Source organism: Eriocheir sinensis, chromosome 4, assembly GCF_024679095.1.
Source record: "Eriocheir sinensis breed Jianghai 21 chromosome 4, ASM2467909v1, whole genome shotgun sequence".
In the NCBI taxonomy this organism is placed as follows: domain Eukaryota; kingdom Metazoa; phylum Arthropoda; class Malacostraca; order Decapoda; family Varunidae; genus Eriocheir; species Eriocheir sinensis.
In genome coordinates this window covers 14548546-14570705 of record NC_066512.1, presented here as the reverse complement: position 1 = coordinate 14570705, position 22160 = coordinate 14548546, and the positions used below count along the sequence as shown (strand labels likewise).

At 47.7% G+C, this 22160-nt stretch overlaps 1 protein-coding gene across 1 annotated transcript in view; it reads right to left on the bottom strand.

Moving 5' to 3' along the window:
• The window catches only part of LOC126982241 (synaptogenesis protein syg-2-like), a 291624-nt gene that overhangs the window by 12691 nt on the left and 256773 nt on the right, over nt 1–22160 (bottom strand). Inside the window, exon 9 of the mRNA XM_050834188.1 lies at nt 3521–3665. Coding sequence (XP_050690145.1) covers nt 3521–3665 — 145 coding nt within the window. The remainder of the gene's footprint in view (nt 1–3520; nt 3666–22160) is intronic.

Sequence of the window (22160 nt, the reverse complement as noted above, 5' to 3'; positions counted from 1 at the left end):
GATGAAAGCCGTTTGTTTTCAATGGTCCAATTCTCTCCCTTGCTTTCGTTCTGTATAATTTATAGAACCCCTTGGGCTCGCTCTTGGCCTCATTAGCTACCCTAATCTCGTAATTCCTTTTATCCTAGGCGGGTGTTCTTCTTCACCATTCTGGCTAGTTCAACATACCTACCCCTGAGGTGGGTTTCCTCATTTTTTATTTTCCTATAAATTCCTCTCTTCAAGCCAATTTCATGCTTGAGTATGAGGGTCATCCATTTAGGGTCGTTGTTTTCCTTTCTACGTGCTTGGTAAGGCATATGCTGTCTCTGACCCTCTGCTATTACTCTAACTAAATTATTGTAGGTCAGGTCTACATGGCTCCCCTGTCCTCCAGGCTCCCGCCCGGAGATCTGGCCTTCATCTAACCCTAAGGTTTCCCAATTTACCTCCTCAAGGTGTCTTCTTAGCCCCTCGTAATCGGCACTTCTAAAGTCTGGCACCAACACAGTGCTGAGGTCTTGGGTCACTGCCCAGTCTAAGTTAAACCTAATCTCCTTGTGATCACTACCACCTAGCTCTCCCCCAACGTTTAGCTCATTGATCATACTTTCGTTGTTAGTTAAGACCAAGTCCAAAATGTTGTTACCTCTGGTAGGCTCAGTTACTGTCTGTTTGAGATAATTATCCTGTATTACTTTCAGAAAGTCCTCACACTCTAGATCTCCCACCACGCCTTCCCAGTCTATATTTCTGTAGTTGAAATCCCCCATGATGCAGACATTTTTGCTCCTGCCTGCCCTGTCAACCTCTTGTAGTAATATGTCTGTGTCCTGCCTGCCTAGATGGGTGGCCTGTATAGAACCCCTAGAGTTAGTTTGTCTTTCCCTCTGTGGACGTCCACCCAAACTGATTCGGAGTCGCCGTTTTTTTTTGTTTTGTTTTGTTTTTTACAGCTAAGGAGACAGTTCAAGGCGCAAAGAAAAATATGAAAAAAAGCCCGCTACTTACTGCTCCTGAAGAGGTCAAAGGAGTGTCCAAAAAGAGAGGTCAGTTTGGGGAGGAGAGGTGTCCTGATACCCTCCTCTTGAAAGAGTTCAAGTCGTAGGCAGGAGGAAATACAGATGAAGGAGGATTGTTCCAGAGTTTACCAGTGTGAGGGATGAAAGAGTGAAAATGCTGGTTGACTCTTGCATAAGGGGTTTGGACAGTATAGGGATGAGCATGAGTAGAAAGTCGTGTGCGGCGGGGCCGCGGAAGGAGGGGAGGCATGCAATTAGCAAGTTCAGAAGAGCAGTCAGCATGAAAATATCGATAGAAGATAGAAAGAGCGGCAACATGGCGGCGGAATTTAAGAGGTAGAAGACTGTCAGTAAGAGGAGGGGAGTTGATGAGACGAAGAGCCTTTGACTCCACAGAACAGAACTGTTAGCGGTACATTTAAGTGTGTCTTTAACATAGAGAGCAACCCCCCTCCCCTTCTTCCTTTCTATCCTTGTGAAACATCTGATAACCATCTATTTCTAATTCCGACATGATTTTTTTTTTTTGTAATATCCAGCGATGTTTCCGTGATTGCTATGATGTCCAATTCCTCGACACATGCTTTCCCCCTCAGTAGATCTATATTGTTCCTGAGACTCCGACTGTTGGTATAATAAGCCGTTAGACAATCCTTTGTTGCATCCTTTTAATTTATCTTAAGCTTCGTAGTCACCGTCTGCGAAGCACATCCACGGACGATAGGTCCTCCTCCCTCGCCTATCCTAAAAAATCCCGCAGAGTGCTAAATGATCGCTCGAGGGAGTCTGCGAGAAACTCAGTCTCCTGGAGTGACAGGTTTACTCCATCCTTGGCATACAAGGTGCCCTTATCGTGGAAGAGGTTCCAGTTATCTATGAAAAGCCAACCATTACGCTTACAGTGAGTCTGTTTACGACTAGGGCCCTTTAAAGCCATCCCTCACCTACCCCTTTCCTCGGCAAAACACCACACACGACCGGAAGTCCACCGAAATCTCTCACTTTCCCAAACGACTCCCTAAAGCGCCTAAATATCTCTTCGCTTCCCACTTTACCTATGTCATTACCACCGAAACTGCAACAGATGATAGGCTGTGTCTCCTCCCCTGCTAAAATTTTCTCCATCCTGTCAGATGCGTGCTGTATGCCTGCCCCGGGAAAGCACACTCTAAGCCTATTCTCCTTATCCCTTGAACAAAAGTACCTGTCAATGAGCCTGACTTGACTGTCTCCCACAACCAGGACTTTCTTCTTAGAAACGGCGCCAGTAGAAGGAAGGGGAGCTGCTACAGGAGGAAAGGGAGGGGCGGCAACAGGGGAGGAGGAGGAGAAGGAGGAGGAAACATGGACACATGGAAATGCAGGCAACAGAAAGCCTATTGGCTCATTACGAGGTCGCCCGCTTTTTTTTTTTTTTTTTTTTTTTTTTTACGTTGATTGCCTATTGCGCCGGTAGGCATCTTCCCGGTGGGGCCTGATGGTCGGCCCAAGGCTTCTTCCAGGTGGGGCCTGATGGTCGGCCCAGCCCGTTCTGGCGCAGGCGAGTGTTTATAGTGGCACCATCTTGCATTGGCTCATGCTGCCCCCCGGAACTCGTTCTTGATTCGCTTGGACGGCTTCCTCTAGAGTCCGGGTTGATGGGTGGTCTTCAGGACAGCATGTGGGTAGTTTTAAGCCACTCGGCGGTGACTGAAAAATCCGAGTGGTAGCGTGGGGATTCGAACCCGCGTCGTCCATCACGCGGTAAATGTGGGCCCAGTACGCTACCACCTACGCCACCGCCTACCCTTAGCTGCTCGACAGCCACTGGGGGGTTAAGGAGCAGATGAAAGCACCTCGATATTGAGGAGCAGATGAGAGCACCTCGATATTCAGTTTACTCCCGACGCAGCGAAATGACGGTCGATTCTATATATGAATGAGTTGATGGTATTCGCATTTACTACTTCTGGGGGAAGATTGTTTCAGTGGCGGATGACCCGGTTTGAAAGGAGGAGGAGGAGGAGGAGGAGGAGGAGGAGAAAGAGGGGTGCCGAATCTTTCTCTCAAAATTTTGATGTCCCGTGTCAACGCATGAATCGCATCTTCCAGTTGTCTGATTTTCCTTTCATCCTGATTTGCCTTGATATAAATACGACAGGAATCGATTGCCCCTTTGCCAGTCTTGGAATACTTAGGGGTCTGTCTACACCCGGATGTGATACAATGTTTTAAAGCGAAGGGCATCTTGCCTTTGTCTTTCCCCGGAGATTAGTGAGACAAAACAAAGGGTCTCTACGGAATAGCGGCCAACGAGCGGCGGGATAGAGGGTGCGTCGGTAACTTTCTGTTCCGTTCAAACAAAGAAAATTACAGCCTGAAACAAGTACCTCCTCCTCCTCCTACAGGAGTCGACAAAGTAAGCATATAAAAAAAGCACACAACCAAGAAACACACATAAAAAATTCAGACACAACACGCAAAGTGGTAGATCAGAAAGCACAGCAGCGTGGCGTCAAATCATGTGTGCAGGGACTCACAGGTGACGTTGAGCAGCGTGGAGTCAGAGAGTCTGGCGCCGGGGAAGAGCGGATTGACGGCGGTGCAGGTGAGGCGCTGGCCGTGGTGGCGGCGGGAGGCGACCACCTTGACGCATGAAGTGCTCACGTTGACCCCGTGCTCCGTCTGTAGGCGAGAGGAAGGGGAAGGTGACAATGCTGATAATGAGAATGGTGATGATGATAATGATGATGATGATGAGGAGGAGGAGGAGGAGGAGGAGAAGGTACAGAAAGAGTAAGAGAAAGGAAGGGGGAGGGGAGCAAGGTGAAGAACGGCATAAGTTAAAAAAAGTTTGTTGGTCCATCTTCATTGCATTCAACATTTCTTATATAACATTTTTCTTTTCTCTCACTCTCATCCTCTGAGCCGTAACTTTATATTAAGTTTATTAAGCCATCTTTATTGCATCCACTGTTATTACATTCATGGAGTGCAGTCTTTCTTTTCCTTTTCGTTTCATCTGTCTTTTCGTGCTCAGAGGATACGACTTAAAGGTGAGGTTGATGCGAGTGTGAGCGCGAAGGTGTGTCTGAAAAGGGAGGGGAAGAAAGAGGAAGGAGGAGAGAAAAATGGGTAGGGGAACGGGTTGAGTGAGAGTATAGGTATCATCTTGGGAAAAGGAGATGGAAACCCAAAGAGAAGGAAATAAGGACATTTGCTGTTGTTTTATCCCGTTTATCGAACATGGAAGATCTGCAGCAAGAAAGGGAATGAATGCATCGTAAAAAGGAAGTGCATGTAAAGAGGAGTAAGCAAAGAAAAAGGGAGTACGTGAGGGAAAACAGAGGGGAAGAGGAGAAAGGGTAGACCCATATTTGATTTCCTTTGGTCGAGAAAGAAATACGTGCAGAGAAAAAATGAGTGAGTTTTGAGTGCAAGCGAAGGGAGAAAGACTGTGAGTGAGTGATGAGTGTAGTCATCTCCTCACATCACTCATAAAAGAGTTAACATGAGGGAGCCATTCAGAAACATAACTCATTTGTGTATTACAGTCTACCTGACGTGCGTCACAAGGCATGGGATAGGCTAGTAGTAGAAAATTCGTTGTCTTGGTGCCTTTGTACTGTGTTCGGGTCCTTCTGTTGCTCGGCTATTCACGCGGCTCGGCTCTCTTCTACGGCGTCAGGCCAGGCGAGATTTTAACCGTCTATGATGTCGACTCCCTCGACACCTTGATTCATGAAGCTGACAGGTGATGAATTAGTTCCGTTGAGCAATAACAGAGCGCATATGCCTCCTCCTTCTTCCCCTATACCCCCCCCCCTCTCTCTCTCTCTCTCTCTCTCTCTCTCTCTCTCTCTCTCTCTCTGCTGTAACGAGTGACGACAGTATTTATATGATTTTATTTTCATATTCGACCTCACTAAGAACCTCTGACGTAGAACTCGCATTCTTCTTTCCCGTTCCTCACGAAAGGCAAACAGGCAAACACACGTGCGCTCGTACGCACGCGTGCGTGCGCACACACACACACACACACACACACAAGCCACCGCGTCACCCCCTCCCTCAACGTCATGTCAGCCACCGCCTCACCCACTCCACCAGCCCTAGGGTATCCACCACCCTACCCAAGCTGCCTTGCACCATGGCACCCACAGACCTTCCCACAGACCGTCTACCCCCGCGGGCCGGGCATGCGTGGTGTGCAGGGACACGACCGCCACCAGCGCCCGCAACGGAGCCACGATCTGCCGCCCTTGCAGAGAGTTCTTCCGGCGGCACAGCAATGACCCCCGCCCAGCTGTCGTCTGCCCATGCGACGGCAACTGTCCTCAGGTTCGCGGCGGCCGCACGTCCTGTGCACCATGCCGGATGCGTCGCTGTCTCGAGGCTGGGTGGCACGCAGACCCGGGGCCAAGCAACCAGGGGCCAACCGAGGATGAGCTCCACTGCCCTATCTGCAATTAAGTCAACCACCTCAAGCGGACCCTGAAATGCGCTGAGTGTGACCGCACCCACCACCTCACCTGCGTTGGCATCACACAAGCCCAAGCTTCCCAGCTACCAATCTGGCACTGCGACGCCTGCCTCCGTGACGTCAACCTGCGTGACGCAGTCCACGACGCATCCGCGGAGAACGAGGCGCCACCTGACGATATGGCCGCGGCGCTAGCCGACCTTAAAGCAAGCACTAGGTTGCTGTTGTGTCCGACCTTGCCGCCATAACCGCTGCACTCGAGCATCGCACTCCTCCTGCGTGGTGGCGCCTCTTCTCCTTTATGTACCGCAGCCCCCTCGCCGTACCCGCAGACCCACCGTCCTCCAGGGAATCTGTCACCCGGATCAATCCCGGAGCAGCAACGGCGACCAACGAGGACGCTCTCTCCAGACGCGTCAAAAGGAAATGCGCCGACGGGGACATTCGAGCGGCCCTCCGGCTTCTGACGACCTCGGACAGATTCATCTCCCCCAGTGAGGAGGTCGTCGCCGTTCTCCGCGCCAAACATTCCCCCGCCGCACCTGACGAAGCCCTTCCAGTGCTCCCCGACCTTGACCAGCACCGCCTCACAGTGGATGAAGCCGACGTGCTGGCAGCCATCAAGTCTGCGCCCCCTGGCTCGGCCGCCGGCCTGGACGGGGTGCGGCCCCTGCACCTAAGCCAGCTGGTAGCCGGGTACAACGCTGAGGCAGGCCGTAGACTGCTCAGCGCTCTGACTGAGCTTTGCAATGCTGCCCTCGCTGGGGACATCCCCGAAGACGCGAGGCAGGCGTATTTCAGCGCCAACCTCGTTGCCATCAGAAAAAAAGATGGGGGCGTAAGGCCGATTGCTATCGGATCCGTCTACCGACGACTGGCGTCCAAGGTCCTGGGCAAACGTGTCATCCGCCCTGGCTACGGAACTACAACCCGTTCAGCTGGGCGTCGGTGTGAGGATGGGTTGCGAGGCGGCGGTCCACGCCGTGCGGGACTACGTCGACACCCAATAACGGAACCTCCAACCATATCATCGCGAAACTCGACCTCACCAATGCTTTCAACACCGTTCACAGATCGGTAGTGCTCCGAGAGGTCATCTAACGTTTCCCCGCTGCCGCACCACTAGTGTCACAAGCCTACTCACAGCCTTTGCCCCTCCACCTTGGCCTCACCCGTCTTTGGTCCAGCCACGGCGTGCAACAAGGCGACCCTTTGGGCCAGATACCCTTCGCCCTCGCGCTGGATCCGGCCATAAAGACCCTCAGATCGCCCCTAAATCTGTGGTTCCTGAATGACGGCACCTTAGCTGGGCCCATAGAGACCGTCACCGCCGACCTGCACCGCCTATTCCCGACCCCCCGAGAACTAGGCCTCGAGATCAACTCGCGTAAATGCGAGATCACCCATCTCGACGGCCAAGGGGGCACCAGCACGGACGGAGAGGGCCGGACTTTACGTGCAGAAGCAAACGAAGTCTGCAGGAGGGACGGCGCCGCCCACTACACCAACGACGGAGCCACCACCGACAACGACGCGAATGCCGGCCCTCATATCGACATTCCTCAGTGTCGCCCACCCCACACCACTCACAAGCCTCTCCATCCTGGGCGCCCCGATTCACGCCCACGGCAATGAAGCAGCCTTAACCAATATCGAGGATATCACCAGGACGCTCACAGACAGGACGCCCAATATCGGCAGCCACGCTGCCCTCTTCCTGTCAAAGTACGCAGCAGTGCCGAGAGCCAAGTACCTGCTGCGCGCAGCACCAATCTACACGGCTGGAGAGTCCTTCCGGGCCATCGACGAGCTGATGCGGGAAGCGACTTCACGCAGCTGCAACGTACAGCTCGACGACGACGCGTGGTCTCAGGCCTCCCTGCCGCTGCGTTTTGGAGGTTTGGGCGTGAGACGGCTGGCCGACGTGGCACTGCCCGCCTACATCGCCTCAGTAGAAGCTTCGCGGGACATGGTCTGTACCATTAACCGCCGTCCCAACGGCGACAGACCGGCCCGTCTGGCCTCTACCATGGACGCTTACACCACAAACCAGTGCCCGAACCTTGACCCGGAGCTCAGGCTGACGCAGCGCAACCTGGACGAGGCAGCCTCCACCCACCGCCTAGACAACTTGTTAGCCCGCGCCAACCAGGTCGACCGTGCGCGCCTCCTCGCCGCCTCAGCACCACACAGCGGGGCCTGGCTGTCAGCCGTCCCCGTCGAGGTCCTTGGCTTCCTTTTGCCCGACGAGGCGGTCCGTGTGAGCGTCGCCCTGAGATTGAGCACGCACGCCCAACAACCTCACCGCTGCCTCTGTGGGGCAATGTCCGACACCAAGGGCTATCATAGCCTGTCCTGCCACAGGAACCCTGGTCGACTGCCCCGCCACGCAGCTCTCAACGACGTCATCTACCGGGCCCTGGCCGCCGCTGGTCTCTCGGCCATCCTCGAGCCGCGAGGCCTGGACCGAGGAGACGGTCGCCGACCGGACGGAATCACAGTCTTCCCCTTCAGGCGAGGCAAGATGCTGATGTGGGACGCCACCTGCATCAACACATTCTCCACCACCCACACAATCAACTGTGCTTCCGCTGCTGTAGCTGCCGCACGCGCTGCCGAAGAGCGCAAGCGTCAACGTTACGCGGCCCTCGCCCAGCGATACGACTTCGTGCCCCTCGCCGTGGAGACGAGCGGCATGCTGAGACCTGCCTTCGGAGACCTGCTACAGGACATCGGCAGGCGCATCAACCAGCGCAGCAGAGAGCCCCGTGAGACGGCATGACTGAGGCAGCGCGTCAGCATTGCAGTGGCACGTAGCAACGCAGCAGCGATGTGTGGGCCCCCGGACCGTAGCCCACACCCTTAGCCGAAGCTCGCATACGCCCACACACGCACACATGCACGCACGTACACGCACGCGGAGGCACACACAGACACACGCACACACGCAGACATTTTCCTTCCTAAGAGGTGCACGTCACAGCAGCCTGCGGAAAGGTCAGGGCAGCTGCCATCACACCCTGTGATGCCAACGAAATAAATATTGGTGGAGACGACACACACACACACACACACACACACACACACACACACACACACACACACACACACACACACACACACACATTTTAACACGTTCTTCAGTGTTAAACTCCCTTTTCTTCCCTACTCCTTTCCCACCCTCTTCCCTTCCCTCCGAGGCCGCTGTATGCCACCTCTAGATTCGTGTGTCACCAGTGTTACGCAGCGGGTAAAATTCCGCACCACGAAATTCTAACCAGACTATAAATCCTCAGGGAAGCAGTAAGTATCCTTTTGTTGTGTTATACGCCACGCCTCCCTCACTCATTCATACTCTTCCTCCTCCTTTAGCAATTCCTCTCCATTTCTCCTCCATCATCGTTTCCACCTTCATTCTGTCTCCTATTTCACTTTAAATTCCTTCCCTTTCTGCTCCTCCTACTCCTCCTCCTCCTCCTCCTCCTCCACCTTCACTTCCACCTTACCTCCACCCCTCGTTCCTCCTCCTTCCTCCTTCCTTCTAAATATCTTGAAGTGGAAAGGAAAATTTACTGCTTAATATGTGTGTGTGTGTGTGTGTGTGTGTGTGTGTGTGTGTGTGTGTGTGTGTGTGTGTGTGTGTGTGTGTGTGTGTGTGTGTGTGCGCGCGCGCGCTTAGTGAACGTTGTTGAGACATATAGACGTAATGACGCTAATGGTAGAAAAAAATGTGAGTGTCAGAAGGAGAATGATTATCTTCCATTCATCTCTATGCTTGTGTTTCTGTGTTTGTGCATGTGTGTGTGTGTGTGTGTGTGTAATTCACCTCTTGGTCTGCTGCGGGTCTCTCTCGAGACAGCCAGCCGTTCCCCTACGAAAGAGCACAGAGCTCGTAGTACCGATCTTTGGGTAGGACTGAGACCACTCACACACAACACACCGCGACAACGAGGTCACAACTCCTCGCCTGACGTCGCGTACCTACTCACTGCTAGGTGAACAGGGGCTGCACGTGAAAGAAGATAAACCCAACTTATTTTCACCCGGCCGGGGAATCGAACCCCGGTCCTTCTGGTTGTGAGCCAGACTCTCTACCCCTAAGCTACCGGGCCGTGTGTGTGTGTGTGTGTGTGTGTGTTTGTGCAAGTGCGACTACTACTACTACTACTACTACTACTACTACTATTATTACTACTACTACTACTATTACCATTATTTCTACTACAATTAGTTCTATAACTACTAATATTATTACCACTGCTACTACTACTACTACTACTACTACTACTATTACTACTGCTACCACTACTACTATTACTTTTTTTTAATACTACGGCCTCCAGCCATTATAATTGCGTTGTGAAAGGTATCTTTTCTCATTGTCTTTCACAAAGGAATTCATTGGCACCATCCCGCCAATGACTGTGGCCGACAACCATCTTTATTTAGTCTTACAAACATTATTAAACATATTGTTTTTAAGCTAACAGAGCCTGTGGTTGATACGACTATCAACCACCGTCGTCTCACAGTCCAGGTCGGCAATGTGGTTGTTGTTTTTTTGTGCAGGTGACCTGGATCCTCTCAGGCAGACCAAGGCTGATCTCAGAAGGGAGAAGGACACCCTTCATCTCATCCAGGCGACCACACCTCCTCTCGGCTGCTGTTTCTTATCCGCCAGTGTTTCGGCGAGTCTTGCGTAGAAGCTCTGCGCCCTTGGTCCCATCCCTCCCGACGTCGTGAATAATAGCGGGGTGAAGGAGCCCTGGTCCACATTCTGTATTATTTCTTCATACGCCCTGTTTTGTCTTGTTCATTTCTTCTGTGGGGTGCATCAAGGGTCAGGTCTCAGGGGTCAGCAACCTCTACTCTGTTCCCTCCTACTATCTCTATCCTAAATTTCAATCTAAAGCTGGATGTTGCGCCTATGTGCGCAACGATATCACTTGCTCTCGTGCCCACGACCTTGACTCTTCTGAATTTTCCACCATCTGGCTAACACTTCATTGTCATTCTATTGCTAACATCTGTGCTGTTTATCTCTCGCCTAACTCTACTAACTGTAAAATTCTTTGATTATTTGAATTCTAAAGTGGAGCACATCTTGACTCACTCTTCCTTTGCTGAAATCTCCATCTTGGGAGATTTCAATGTTCACCACCAGCTTTGACTTTCATCCTCTTTCACTGGCCAGCCTGGTGAACAAGCCTACAATTTTGCTCTCCTCAACGACCTAGAGCAGTTGGTTCAGCACTCTACTCGTATTCCCGACCGTCTTGGAGACAGGCCCAACATTCTAGACCTCTTCCTTACCTCTAATCCTTCTGCTTACTCTGTCAAACTGTTCTCTCCGTTGGGCTCCTCCGATCATAACCTTATTTCTGTATCCTGTCATATCGCTCCTGTACATCCTCTGGACCCACCGAGGAGGCGATGCTTCTGGCATTTTGCTTCAGCTCGGTGGGACGACCTGAGGATGTATTTTTCCGATTTCCCGTGGAATGATTACTGCTTCCAGGAGAGAGACCCCTCTGTGTGTGCTCAGCGCATCACAGAGGTGATTGTCTCTGGAATGGAGGCATACATTCCACGTACTTTCTCTACTCCTCATGCTAAAAAGCCTTGGTTTAATCATGCTTGTTCTCGTGTTATTAAAGATAGAGAGGCAGCTCACAACAGGTTCCAGAGCCTTCGAACTCCCGCTAATTTTGATCTTTACATCTAAGCCCGGAATCGTGCCAAATCTATTCTCCGACTTACCAAAACTTCTTTCATTAATAGAAAATGTCAACACCTTGCTTTTTCTTATTCTTCCCGTGACTTCTGGCATATAGCCAAAAATATCTCCTCCAATTTCATTTCTTCCTCTTTCCCTTCTCTCCTTAACCTTGACGGCAGCACTGCCGTCTCATCTGTCTCTAAAGCTGAGCTCTTCGCTCAAACTTTCTGTAAAAACTCCACCCTGGACGATTCTGGGCATATTCCTCCTACTCATCCCCCCTCTGACTCCTTTATGCCTGTTACTACGATTCTTCCAAATGATGTTTTCTATGCCTTCTCTGGCCTCAACTCTCAGAAGGCTTATGGACCTGATGGAGTGCCTCCCATTGTCCTTAAAAACTGTGCTTCTGTGCTGACATCTTGCCTGGTCAAACTCTTTCGTCTCTGCCTATCAACATCTATCTTTCCTTTCTGCTGGAAGTATGCCTTTGTACAGCCTGTGCCTAAGAAGGGTGACCGTTCCAATCCCTCAAACTACCGCCCTATAGCTTTACTTTCCTGTCTATCTAAAGCTTTTGAATCAATCCTTAACTGGAAGATTCAAAAGCACCTTTCCACTTCTAACCTTCTATCTGATCGCCAGTATGGATTCCGCAAGGGGCGTTCTACTGGCGATCTTCTTACTCTCTTAACTGACTCTTGGTCATCCTCTCTTAGCCGTTTCGGTGAAACTTTCTCTGTTGCGCTAGACATATCGAAAGCCTTCGATAGAGTCTGGCACCAGTCTTTGCTTTCTAAACTGCCCTCTTTCGGATTCTATCCCTCTCTCTGTTCCTTTATCTCCAATTTCCTTTCCGGCCGTTCTATCTCTGCGGTGGTAGACGGTCACTGCTCTTCCCCTAAACCTATCAACAGTGGCGTTCCACAGGGCTCTGTCCTATCACCCACATTCTTCCTGTTATTCATCAATGATCTTCTTTCCATAACAAACTGTCCTGTCCACTCATACGCCGACGACTCCACTCTGCATTATTCAACTTCTTTCAATAGAAGACCCTCTCATCAGGAAGTACACGACTCCAGACTGGAGGCTGCAGAACGCTTAACCTCAGACCTTGCTATCATTTCCGATTGGGGCAGAAGGAACCATGTGTCCTTCAATGCCTCAAAAACTCAATTTCTCCACCTATCAACTCGACACAATCTTCCAAACACCTATCCCCTATTCTTCGACAACACTCAGCTGTCACCGTCTTCAACACTAAACATCCTCGGTCTATCCTTAACTCAAAATCTCAACTGGAAACTTCATATCTCCTCTTTCGCTAAATCATCTTCCTCGAGGTTGGGCGTTCTGTATCGTCACCGCCAGTTCTTCTCCCCCGCACAGTTGCTGTCCATATACAGAGGCCTTGTCCGTCCTCGTATGGAGTATGCATCTCACGTGTGGGGAGGCTCCACTCACACAGGTCTTCTGGACAGAGTGGAGTCTAAGGCTCTTCGTCTCATCAGCTCTCCTCCTCCTACTGATAGTCTTCTGCCTCTTAAATTCCGCCGCGATGTTGCCTCTCTTTTTATCTTCTATCGATATTTCCACGCTGACTGCTCTTCTGAACTTGCTAACTGCATGCCTCCCCCCTCCCGCTGCCCCGCTGCACACGACTTTCTACTCATGCTCATCCCTATACTGTCCAAACCCCTTATGCAAGAGTTAACCAGCATCTTCACTCTTTCATCCCTCACGCTGGTAAACTCTGGAACAATCTTCCTTCATCTGTATTTCCTCCTGCCTACGACTTGAACTCTTTCAAAAGGAGGGTATCAGGATACCTCTCCACCCGAAATTGACCTTTCTTTTGGCCACCTCTTTTGATTCTTTTTTTGGGAGCAGCGAGTAGCGGGCTTTTTTTTATTATCGTTTTTTTTTGTGTGTGTGACCTTGAGCTGTCTCCTTTATTGTAAAAAAAAAAAAATGGCAATGGGCCATGGGATCAAAGATCCTTATGTCAAAATACGCCCTTTGTCCACGAGTCCAAAACCTTCTGGCGCTAACATCCACTCGTGCTTTGTTCGAATCATTAGCGGTGCGTCTGGCGAGCTGTTCGCCTTGCAGAGGAAGCAGCATGGGATCCACATCACGTCGTGACAGACTTCTTTCAGCATCTGAGCTGTCACGTCTCTCATTTCATCATGTTTCATGCAGACGAAGCCTCCTGTCTTGCATGTCATAACATGGTTTTAGTTGAAGGGTGGGCCACAGTTTCGCATGTTCGGGAGCCCATCCACTGGCCACACATACTTCAGAGCAATGGCATTTGTGAATTCTGTCTTGTTTAAGTTGAAGCCTTTTGTCCTGATAGGTAGTGTTGTTAGTCTGTTCGACGCGCCCACTTCCTATGCTATATCCGTCCTCCTCCTTGTGTCTTCCGGGAGTTTTCTCATCAGGTCACTCAGAGTGTCTCTGTTTTCCTTCTCGGTTCTTGGAGATTTCATACCTTAGTGTCCTGATTTCTTGAGGGTTGTCTTCTCCCTTTTCGTTTTGATCGATAATGTATCCGGTCAAACAGGCTGTGATTCGAAGTGAGTTCTCGAATTCAAAATCTGCCAGATTTGGCGGGTTTGTGAAGCCGAGCCCACCCATTCTTGGCGGCAACTCCAGCAACCTTCGCTCCTGATCGCTGGGGCATCTACCATTTGTTATCGCAGGTATGAAGGTGTTCCTGAGAGCATCTTCCAGACGTTTTAGTAACGGAGCAACATCAGGAACTGTCCTTATGAAGTAGTTCCATTTCTGCTTGACACCGTACGTAAATACTGCGTAGGCTGACTGTGGTTCTGTTTTGGCGATCTCGCTCAGCCTCTGCAATTCGGACTCCCAGCGCTTTACAGCTGTTTTCACATATTCGATTCTGTATTCAGTATTCACCCCCGAGGTATCTTTCACCAGTCACTGACAGCTTCACAAGTGGCCTGATCGTATGCCTCTGGTTTTACAATCACCACAGACTTAGTGGCGTTGGGACGGTACCCTATTTTAGGGCCGTGTTCAGTGACGAGGTCCCACCATTTCCTGAGGTCTGCAGACTTTCCTACCCCGGTGAGGTTATCCGCATACGCCACCTGTTTGACGTTGGTGTTTTCATAGCGGATGATGTCCTCCAGCTTCATCATTCCCAGGGCATACATTGCAATGGCCACTGGGTCGCCCTGGGTGGTGCCCTCTGAGAACTGTATGGCCTCCGGGTCTCCAAGTCGTTGGTCATTGTGACTGCTGATGAACAGTCTGGCGGGTTCCTTGTACGTATTTTCAAAATATTGGGCAAAGATAGGGCACTTGATTTTGATATAGTGCAGTACTGTTTCCCTATTGATGTTGTTGAAAGCATTAGCAGCATCAGCACCGTCTCGCATTCTGGGTCTCCGAACATTTTCCTGACGGCGTGAATGGCAGCTTCACACCCAGCCTGCCGACCCGCACACACTTGGAGGTTTCCCACCGCCTTCCTCACGTCGTCCTTCACCACCTCCATGACAGCCTTGCCTATGATCCTCCTGAGCACTTCCCCCATCCCGATGGGGCGGCAGCCTGTTTGTTTTTTATCCAGCGGTTTCTACACATGTTAAATATTGTCTTAACACCCACGATTATCGTGTTTCTTAACAACCATTTTTGTTCTTGTCACTTATACTGCAGCCTTCAGCGCATTGTTCTCTGCCGCAGAGAACAATGCGCTGAAGGCTGCAGTATAAGTGACAAGAAAGAAAATAGTTGTTAAGAAACACGATAATCGTGGGTGTTAAGACAATATTTAACATGTGAAGAAACCGTCGCTCAATGTCTGTGAAGAGACTGGGTCGCCAGGAAAGCCTTGAAGCAGGTGATTGAAACTGAGCCACACAATCTGAGTGCCGTCAGTGAACCGAACCACACGCATTGCCTCCCTGTACCCTCAACTCTCACCCTCCCCTTTTCCGCCCCACCGGACTTCTCTCCCCTCTTCCCTACCTCCCTCTTCTTTCCTTTTCCCTCCCTTACTCTCCTTTCTTTCCTCTCTTACTATCTTCTATATATCTCTCCTTGCTGTGTATCTTTTCCTACTCTCTCCCCTCGATCTTTCTTTGCCTTCTTTCCACTCTTTTTCCCTCTCTTCCTTTTCCTCTTCCTTGCCCCTCCATTACTCAGCCCAACAATCCGCCACCATTCCGTTTTAAGCGTCTATGCACTACGGGACAAGTGGTGAAGTACTGCTGTTCCCGGCAATGGCTCGCTCGTTCTGGTGCAAAACGGTGTAGTTATGTATTGTATGACCCACCAAGACGGCTTGTCTCTCTCATAGCATATTCATATTAACTGTGTTACGAGATTGGTGAGAAATGTACGCTAGTTGAAAAAAATGGTGAGTGGTGTATTGCAGTTTTCTTTATCGTTGGGAGTGACGAGGATGGCCAAAATTCAGAATAATTAGAATATTAATGAGGCCGCCGAGGTTAGACTGTTCGGAAACAAAGTGAGGGAGTCGAGATTGCGATGCTTCAGATAAGTGCGGAGTAGATATGCTGGGTGCGTCGGGAGAAAGATGCTGGAGATGCAGCTGCCAGGCAAGAGAAAAAGACGAAATGCAAAGAGGAGATTTATGGATGAGGTGAGAGGAGACATGCATGAGACAGACGTGACATAAAAAGGAGATAAAGAAGGCAGGAAGAGATGGAAATGGATGATCCGCTGTGGCGACTTAAGGGAACAGTCGAAAGAAGTAGAAAAGGAAGGCAGTGTAGTAGCGTTGCGTGCGGATGGAGGAGTGACTGGGGAGGCGGTAGCCGAGTGGTCAGCGTGCGAGCGCGGTGAGCCTGAGGACATAGCGTGGACCTGATTGTGGACTAGGTCCCACCAAAACACGCTGATTTTTCAATCCATCGCCAAGTGGTAGAAAATTACCCAAGTGCTGTCCGGATCATGTCAACCTTAACTACAGCGATTTCGATCAAAAGGAGCACCAAGGGGGCAGCATGTGCCGAGCATGAGTCATAATCACGACCAGTGGCGGATCCAGCTCCAGGTGGGGGAGTGGGGGGTGATACACAAGATGGGCGCCATACCATGCCATATTAAATATATATATATATATATATATATATATATATATATATATATATATATATATATATATATATATTATTTTTTTATTTTTTTTTTTTGTACAGCTAAGGAGACAGCTCAAGGGCAAAGAAAAAAAAAAAAAGCCACTCACTGCTCCCGAACAGAGGTTAAAGGAGTGTCCAAAATCAGAGGTTAATTTCGGGATCTTGAAAGAGTTCTATTCGTAGGCAGGAGGAAATAAAGATGAAGGAAGATTTTTCCAGAGTTTATCAGTGTAAGGGATGAAAGAGTGAAGATGCTGGTTAACTCTTGAATAAAGGATTTGGATAGCATACTGGTGAACAAGAGTAAAAAGTCGCGTGCAGCTGAGCCGCGAGAGGGGGGGTGGCATGGAGTTAGCAAGTTCAAAATTGCAGTCGGCGTGAAAATATCGATAGAAGATAGAAGAGAGGCAACATTGCGGCGGAATTTAAGAGGTAGAAGACTATCAGTATGAGGAGGAGAGCTGATGAGACGAAGAGCCTTAGCCTCCACTCTGTCCAGAAGAGCTGTGTGGTGGAGCCCCCACATGAGATGCATACTCCATACGAGGGCGGACAAGGCCCTGTATGGACAGCAACTGTGCAGGGAGAAGAACTGGCGGAGACGGTACAGAACGCCCAGCCTCGAGGAAGCTGATTTAGTAAGAGATGAGATATGAAGGTTCCAGTTAAGATTTTGAGTTAAGGATAGACCGAGGATGTTAAGTGTTGAGGAAGGTGATAGCTGGGTGTTGTCAAAGAATAGGGGATAGTTGTTTGGAAGATTGTGTCGAGTGGATAGGTGGAGAAACTGTGTTTTTGAGGCGTTGAAGGACACCAGATTCTTCTTGCCCCAATCGGAAATAATAGTAAGGTCTGAGGCTAAGCGTTCTGCAGCCTCCAGCCTTGAGTCGTTAAGTTCCTGAAGGGTGGGTCTTCTATTAAAAGAAGTTGAATAATGCAGAGTGGAATCATCAGCGTAGGAATGGATAGGACAGTTCGTTTTGGAAAGATCATCAATGAACAACAGAAAAAGAGTGGGAGATAGGACAGAACCCTGTGGGACACCACTGTTAATAGATTTAGGGGAAGAACAGTGACCGTCTACCACGGCAGAAATAGAACGGTCAGAAAGGAAACTGGAGATAAAGGTACAGAGATAAGGATAGAAACCGTAGGAGGGTAGTTTAGAAAGCAAAGATTTGTGCCAGACCCTATCAAAAGCTTTTGATATGTCCAGCGCAATAGCAAAAGTTTCACCGAAACGGCTAAGAGAGGATGACCAAGAGTCAGTTAAGAAGGCTTGTATATAACCAGTAGAATGCCACTTGAGGAAACCATACTGGCGATAAGATAGAAGGTCAGAAGTGGAAAGGTGCTTTTGAATCTTCCGGTTGAGATTGATTCAAAAGCTTTAGAACAAGAAAGTAAAGCAATAGGACGGTAGTTTGAGGGATTGGAAAGGTAGTGTTGACAGGCAGAGGCAGAGTTTGACCAAATATATATATATATATATATATATATATATATATATATATATATATATATATATATATATATATATATATATATATATATATATATATATATATATATATATATATATATATATATATATATATATATATATATATATATATATATATATATATATATATATATATATATATATATATATATATATATATATATATATATATATATATATATATATATATATATATATATATATATATATATATATATATATATATAAATATATATATATATATATATATATGCCTATTTTTTACCTCAATGACCTACCCAGGCTGCCGATTGCCCACGACGGCCACGAGGCGACAACTAACTGGCTGCGTGGCTGGGGCACTGGGAGTACAGTACAGTAGGAGTGGGCAGGATCCGTTACTGGACTTGAATCCACTAAATCCATCAGGCGCCGCTTGGCCCGCCTTTTTTTTTATTTATTTTTACAAATATAAATACGATAATGTTCGCAATTTATTTTATATGTTTTATATGTTTATTATTCATTTCATTATTATTATTATTATTATTATTATTATTATTATTATTATTATTATTATTATTATTATTATTATTATTATTATCATCATTATCATTATTATTATTATCATTATTATTATTATTATTATTATTATTATTATTAGTAGTAGTAGTAGTAGTAGTAGTAGTAGTAGTAATAGTAACAGTAGTAGTAGTATTGTTATTATTATCATTATAATTAGTAGGTTACTGTTCACAGGAATGATACATCTCAGTGAATCTTTGAAAGGGCGCAATTTAGGTTCTAAGGGGAGGGGGGGGCGCCCCCCCCGGGATCCGCTACTGATCACGGCAGCCACTACAAATAAGATTGGCCTGCTCCATTAACGGGCTGGGGCCGTCCGAGAGGCCCCTCATGAAAGCCTACCGAAGCTACAGGCAGCACATAAAAAAAAAGATAAATGATTTGGCGGAGAGGGTAGTGGCTTAGTGGAAATGTGGCACGCGTTGTAATTGCAGTGCATTATTCATGCAAATAGGCCGAGAAGGGGGATGAGAAGGTTGCTTAGCGAAGATGTGGCTGTTCGTCTATAGCTCCGTGCAAGGTTCTGATTCAATCGCTGCCACGTGGTTTTCTGTCTGCCATGACCTCTGCTTCTAGAACATGGATGGGTAACTATATGATTAGCTCTGTGAAGGCGTACCTATGCTTTGGTGCATATCTGGGGCACCAGTAATGTAAGGCCGAAGTGGATTCGAATCTTAAATAAATAACTCTTGACCACCATTGGTCTACCTTCAACGCACCTGAACAACTATGGCGCAGCACTGGGCCAGAAACACTTCGAGGCTGGCTTTGAAGGTTCATACAATACCCGGGCGAACTAAAATGAGACTCAACGTCGAGAGGCTTTGGGCGTTATGAATCTGCGTGACAAATACCCTTGCAAGCTTTACATCACCCGGAGCCGCTCCTCCATTGTGCTCGCCATCAAGCGCTGCTCATAAGTTCGTCGAGCATTAGTGACGCATGGCTAGATTGGTGGGCGATATGCATTATCCCCCCTCCCCTCCTAGTCCCCACCGTACCCAATGCCATACATTTATCATACGCTTATCATGAACTGTTGCATCGCTAGGTAAGTGGGGAAACATGCATTAATTCCACTTTCCTTCTATTTCACGAAGCATCCACTGCCATGATTCCTCACACGTTCGTCGTCCATTAGTCATGCACTGCTACATCGCTGGATTGGTGGGGCAGCACATATTGTCCCTCACCTTCCGCCTATTTCATGGCGTCACAAGAGGATAACGGAGGCTCTGATTGAGCATTGTGCCGAAGTGTGAATTAATTAACTCCTCACCAACCTCGGCTTTCTGTACTTTCCCTCAAAAAACGCTTACCTGAGCTGGGAACAAAACGCGCTGACCGGGTGAGCTTCAGTACTAATTCCCGAAACCATTCAACCCGCCATTCATAACAATCCTACACCAGATGCTCTTTGATGACGCAGGTGATAGATGGATGTTTGAACAAGCTGGGAATTATTACAACGGAGAGGAGGCTGAACCATGTGTGTGTGTGTGTGTGTGTGTGTGTGTGTGTGTGTGTGTGCGCCAGGAACAAACAAATACAGTGCTCCATTCCTTTGTGTCGTAATAATCTCTCATAACGCATAAGAATATACGATTTCACATCATCTACCTGCACTGCTTCACAGGTGTCCGTAAGTATACCTTTGCCCACGTTTGTGCCACTCAGTACATAAATGGTTGTGTAGGTGTGGCGGCACAAGGATGGCTGCGTAGTTGTGACTGCGTATTTAAAGCACTGTGTCGGCACGGCTTATGGGCGCGGCGTAAGCGTAACTGTAGGTGTGTGGCGGGAACAGAATTGACAGAAGCCATCCACAGGTGGCGGCGCAGCGTTATTGCTGCTATAGTTTGTTTCATTCCGTCTGTCCACCAACAAAGCGGGAATTTTGATGGATGTGACACCTGCGCATTTCTAGTTCGTGAATACGTGAAAATCAACTGTTGTGGTAGACATTCAAGTTCATTTTTCAATAATATATTTGAATGTTTATGTATACAAAAGAAAACCACCTCAGTCATTTCCATCGATAATTTAATATACAAGCACACGGAAAGACAAGCTTGTATCAAATAACATAGTCACATAATGCTCGTTCTCTTATGTTTTTTTTTCTTCAAATTCACTGATTGATAGCTCATTTCAGGTATATTAAAAGACATCTGGCTCTGCAAGTGCATATAAAGGATATCTTAATAATTTACTGCATGTAAATAATGATTAATAATCGAAATAACATGAAATAGTAAATAATAACTGCTGAATGCGATGCTAGGCTATTTAGAATATAAGGCTACCCTACCTACCCATGCTGTTTACATGCAACACATCAAAATTCCTTATGTATAGACATTTGCAGAGTCGGATGTCACTTTATGTACCTGAATGAGGTGATGAAATATGGGTATCTGAGAGGCTATGAATCGTTCCAGTATGATCAGACTATACTATTTGATATGCAAATTGTTCTTTCGTGTGCTTGTATGATAGATTATCGATGCAAATCGGCACGTTTGCGGTTCATATAAAAATAGTTTTTTTTTGTATACACAAACATTCAAAATTAATATATCGCTGAAAATATAAAGTTGATCTTCACGCAATCACGAACTAACAATGCGCAGGTGCAACATCTACGTTCGCGAGTGGACAAACGGAATGAAACGGACTATAGTGTTTAGTCACAGTGTGTTTGTCTACCCGTGCATATATCTATCTAATTTTTAATATACTTACTCCCATTACCTACGTGCCGAGGTTCCGGGGCGGGGCGACAATACTCTTTTTCGTCCGCCATTAAATTTATCACGGCAAAGCTACATCCAATCACATAAATGAATTGTCCCGTTTTTATTTAGTTTTTGTTTTCTTTTCTGTCAGAATTGTTTAAAGCGATTGTTATGCCATTATTTACCTGGCAACCTTTTATGAATTAGAGAGAGAGAGAGAGACAATAATCCTCGCTTTACTTTCCTTCATCATCCCATCACGGAACATTCGTTTTGCCCTTTGATACTATTAATTTCGTCTCTCTCTCTCTCTCTCTCTCTCTCTCTCTCTCTCTCTCTCTCTCTCTCTCTCTCCACTTCTCGTATTAATGATCTTTGTTAGTTTCCGATTCTTCATCTTAATACTCTATCTTTCTCTTTTCTTCTTTCTTTGCCACTCTTGATTGCTTCCTCTTATTCCTGGTTCTTTGCCCGTCGCTCTTCATTATCTCCTACAATCAACCTTTCCTTGTTCCCTTCACGGTAATTCCCTTCCTGCCTTTGCCCTTTATTTGCTTCTATCGTTTCCTTTCCTGATTTTCTGATATTTTTTTCGATTATTTATCTCTTTTATCTCCTTTTACTTCTAATTTTCTCGTTTCTCATACTTTTCTTTGCTCCTTATGCTTATCTGCTTCCTAATTATTTCACATTTCATCCATTCTTCACTATCTCATTATATTCTTGGCCCTTACGCCTCACTCATCTTCTTAATTGTATATACCTTAGTTTCTCCCCCATATCTCCCGTCCTCCTTCTCTCTCTCTCTCTCCCATCCCACCTACCTCTCTGTCCCTCCCTCCCTCCGTTTTTTTATGTATCTCTTCTGACAATCTCGCTTCCTCTCGCCTTTAGGTATCACCGATCTACCATGATTTACATTAATTCCGTAAAACATTTCAGTTGACCTTTGTTCGCAGCCAGGTACGGACTCCCACACGTGTTAAATGTAACAGTGAATATTTGAATGTGTTCTAGATACCAAG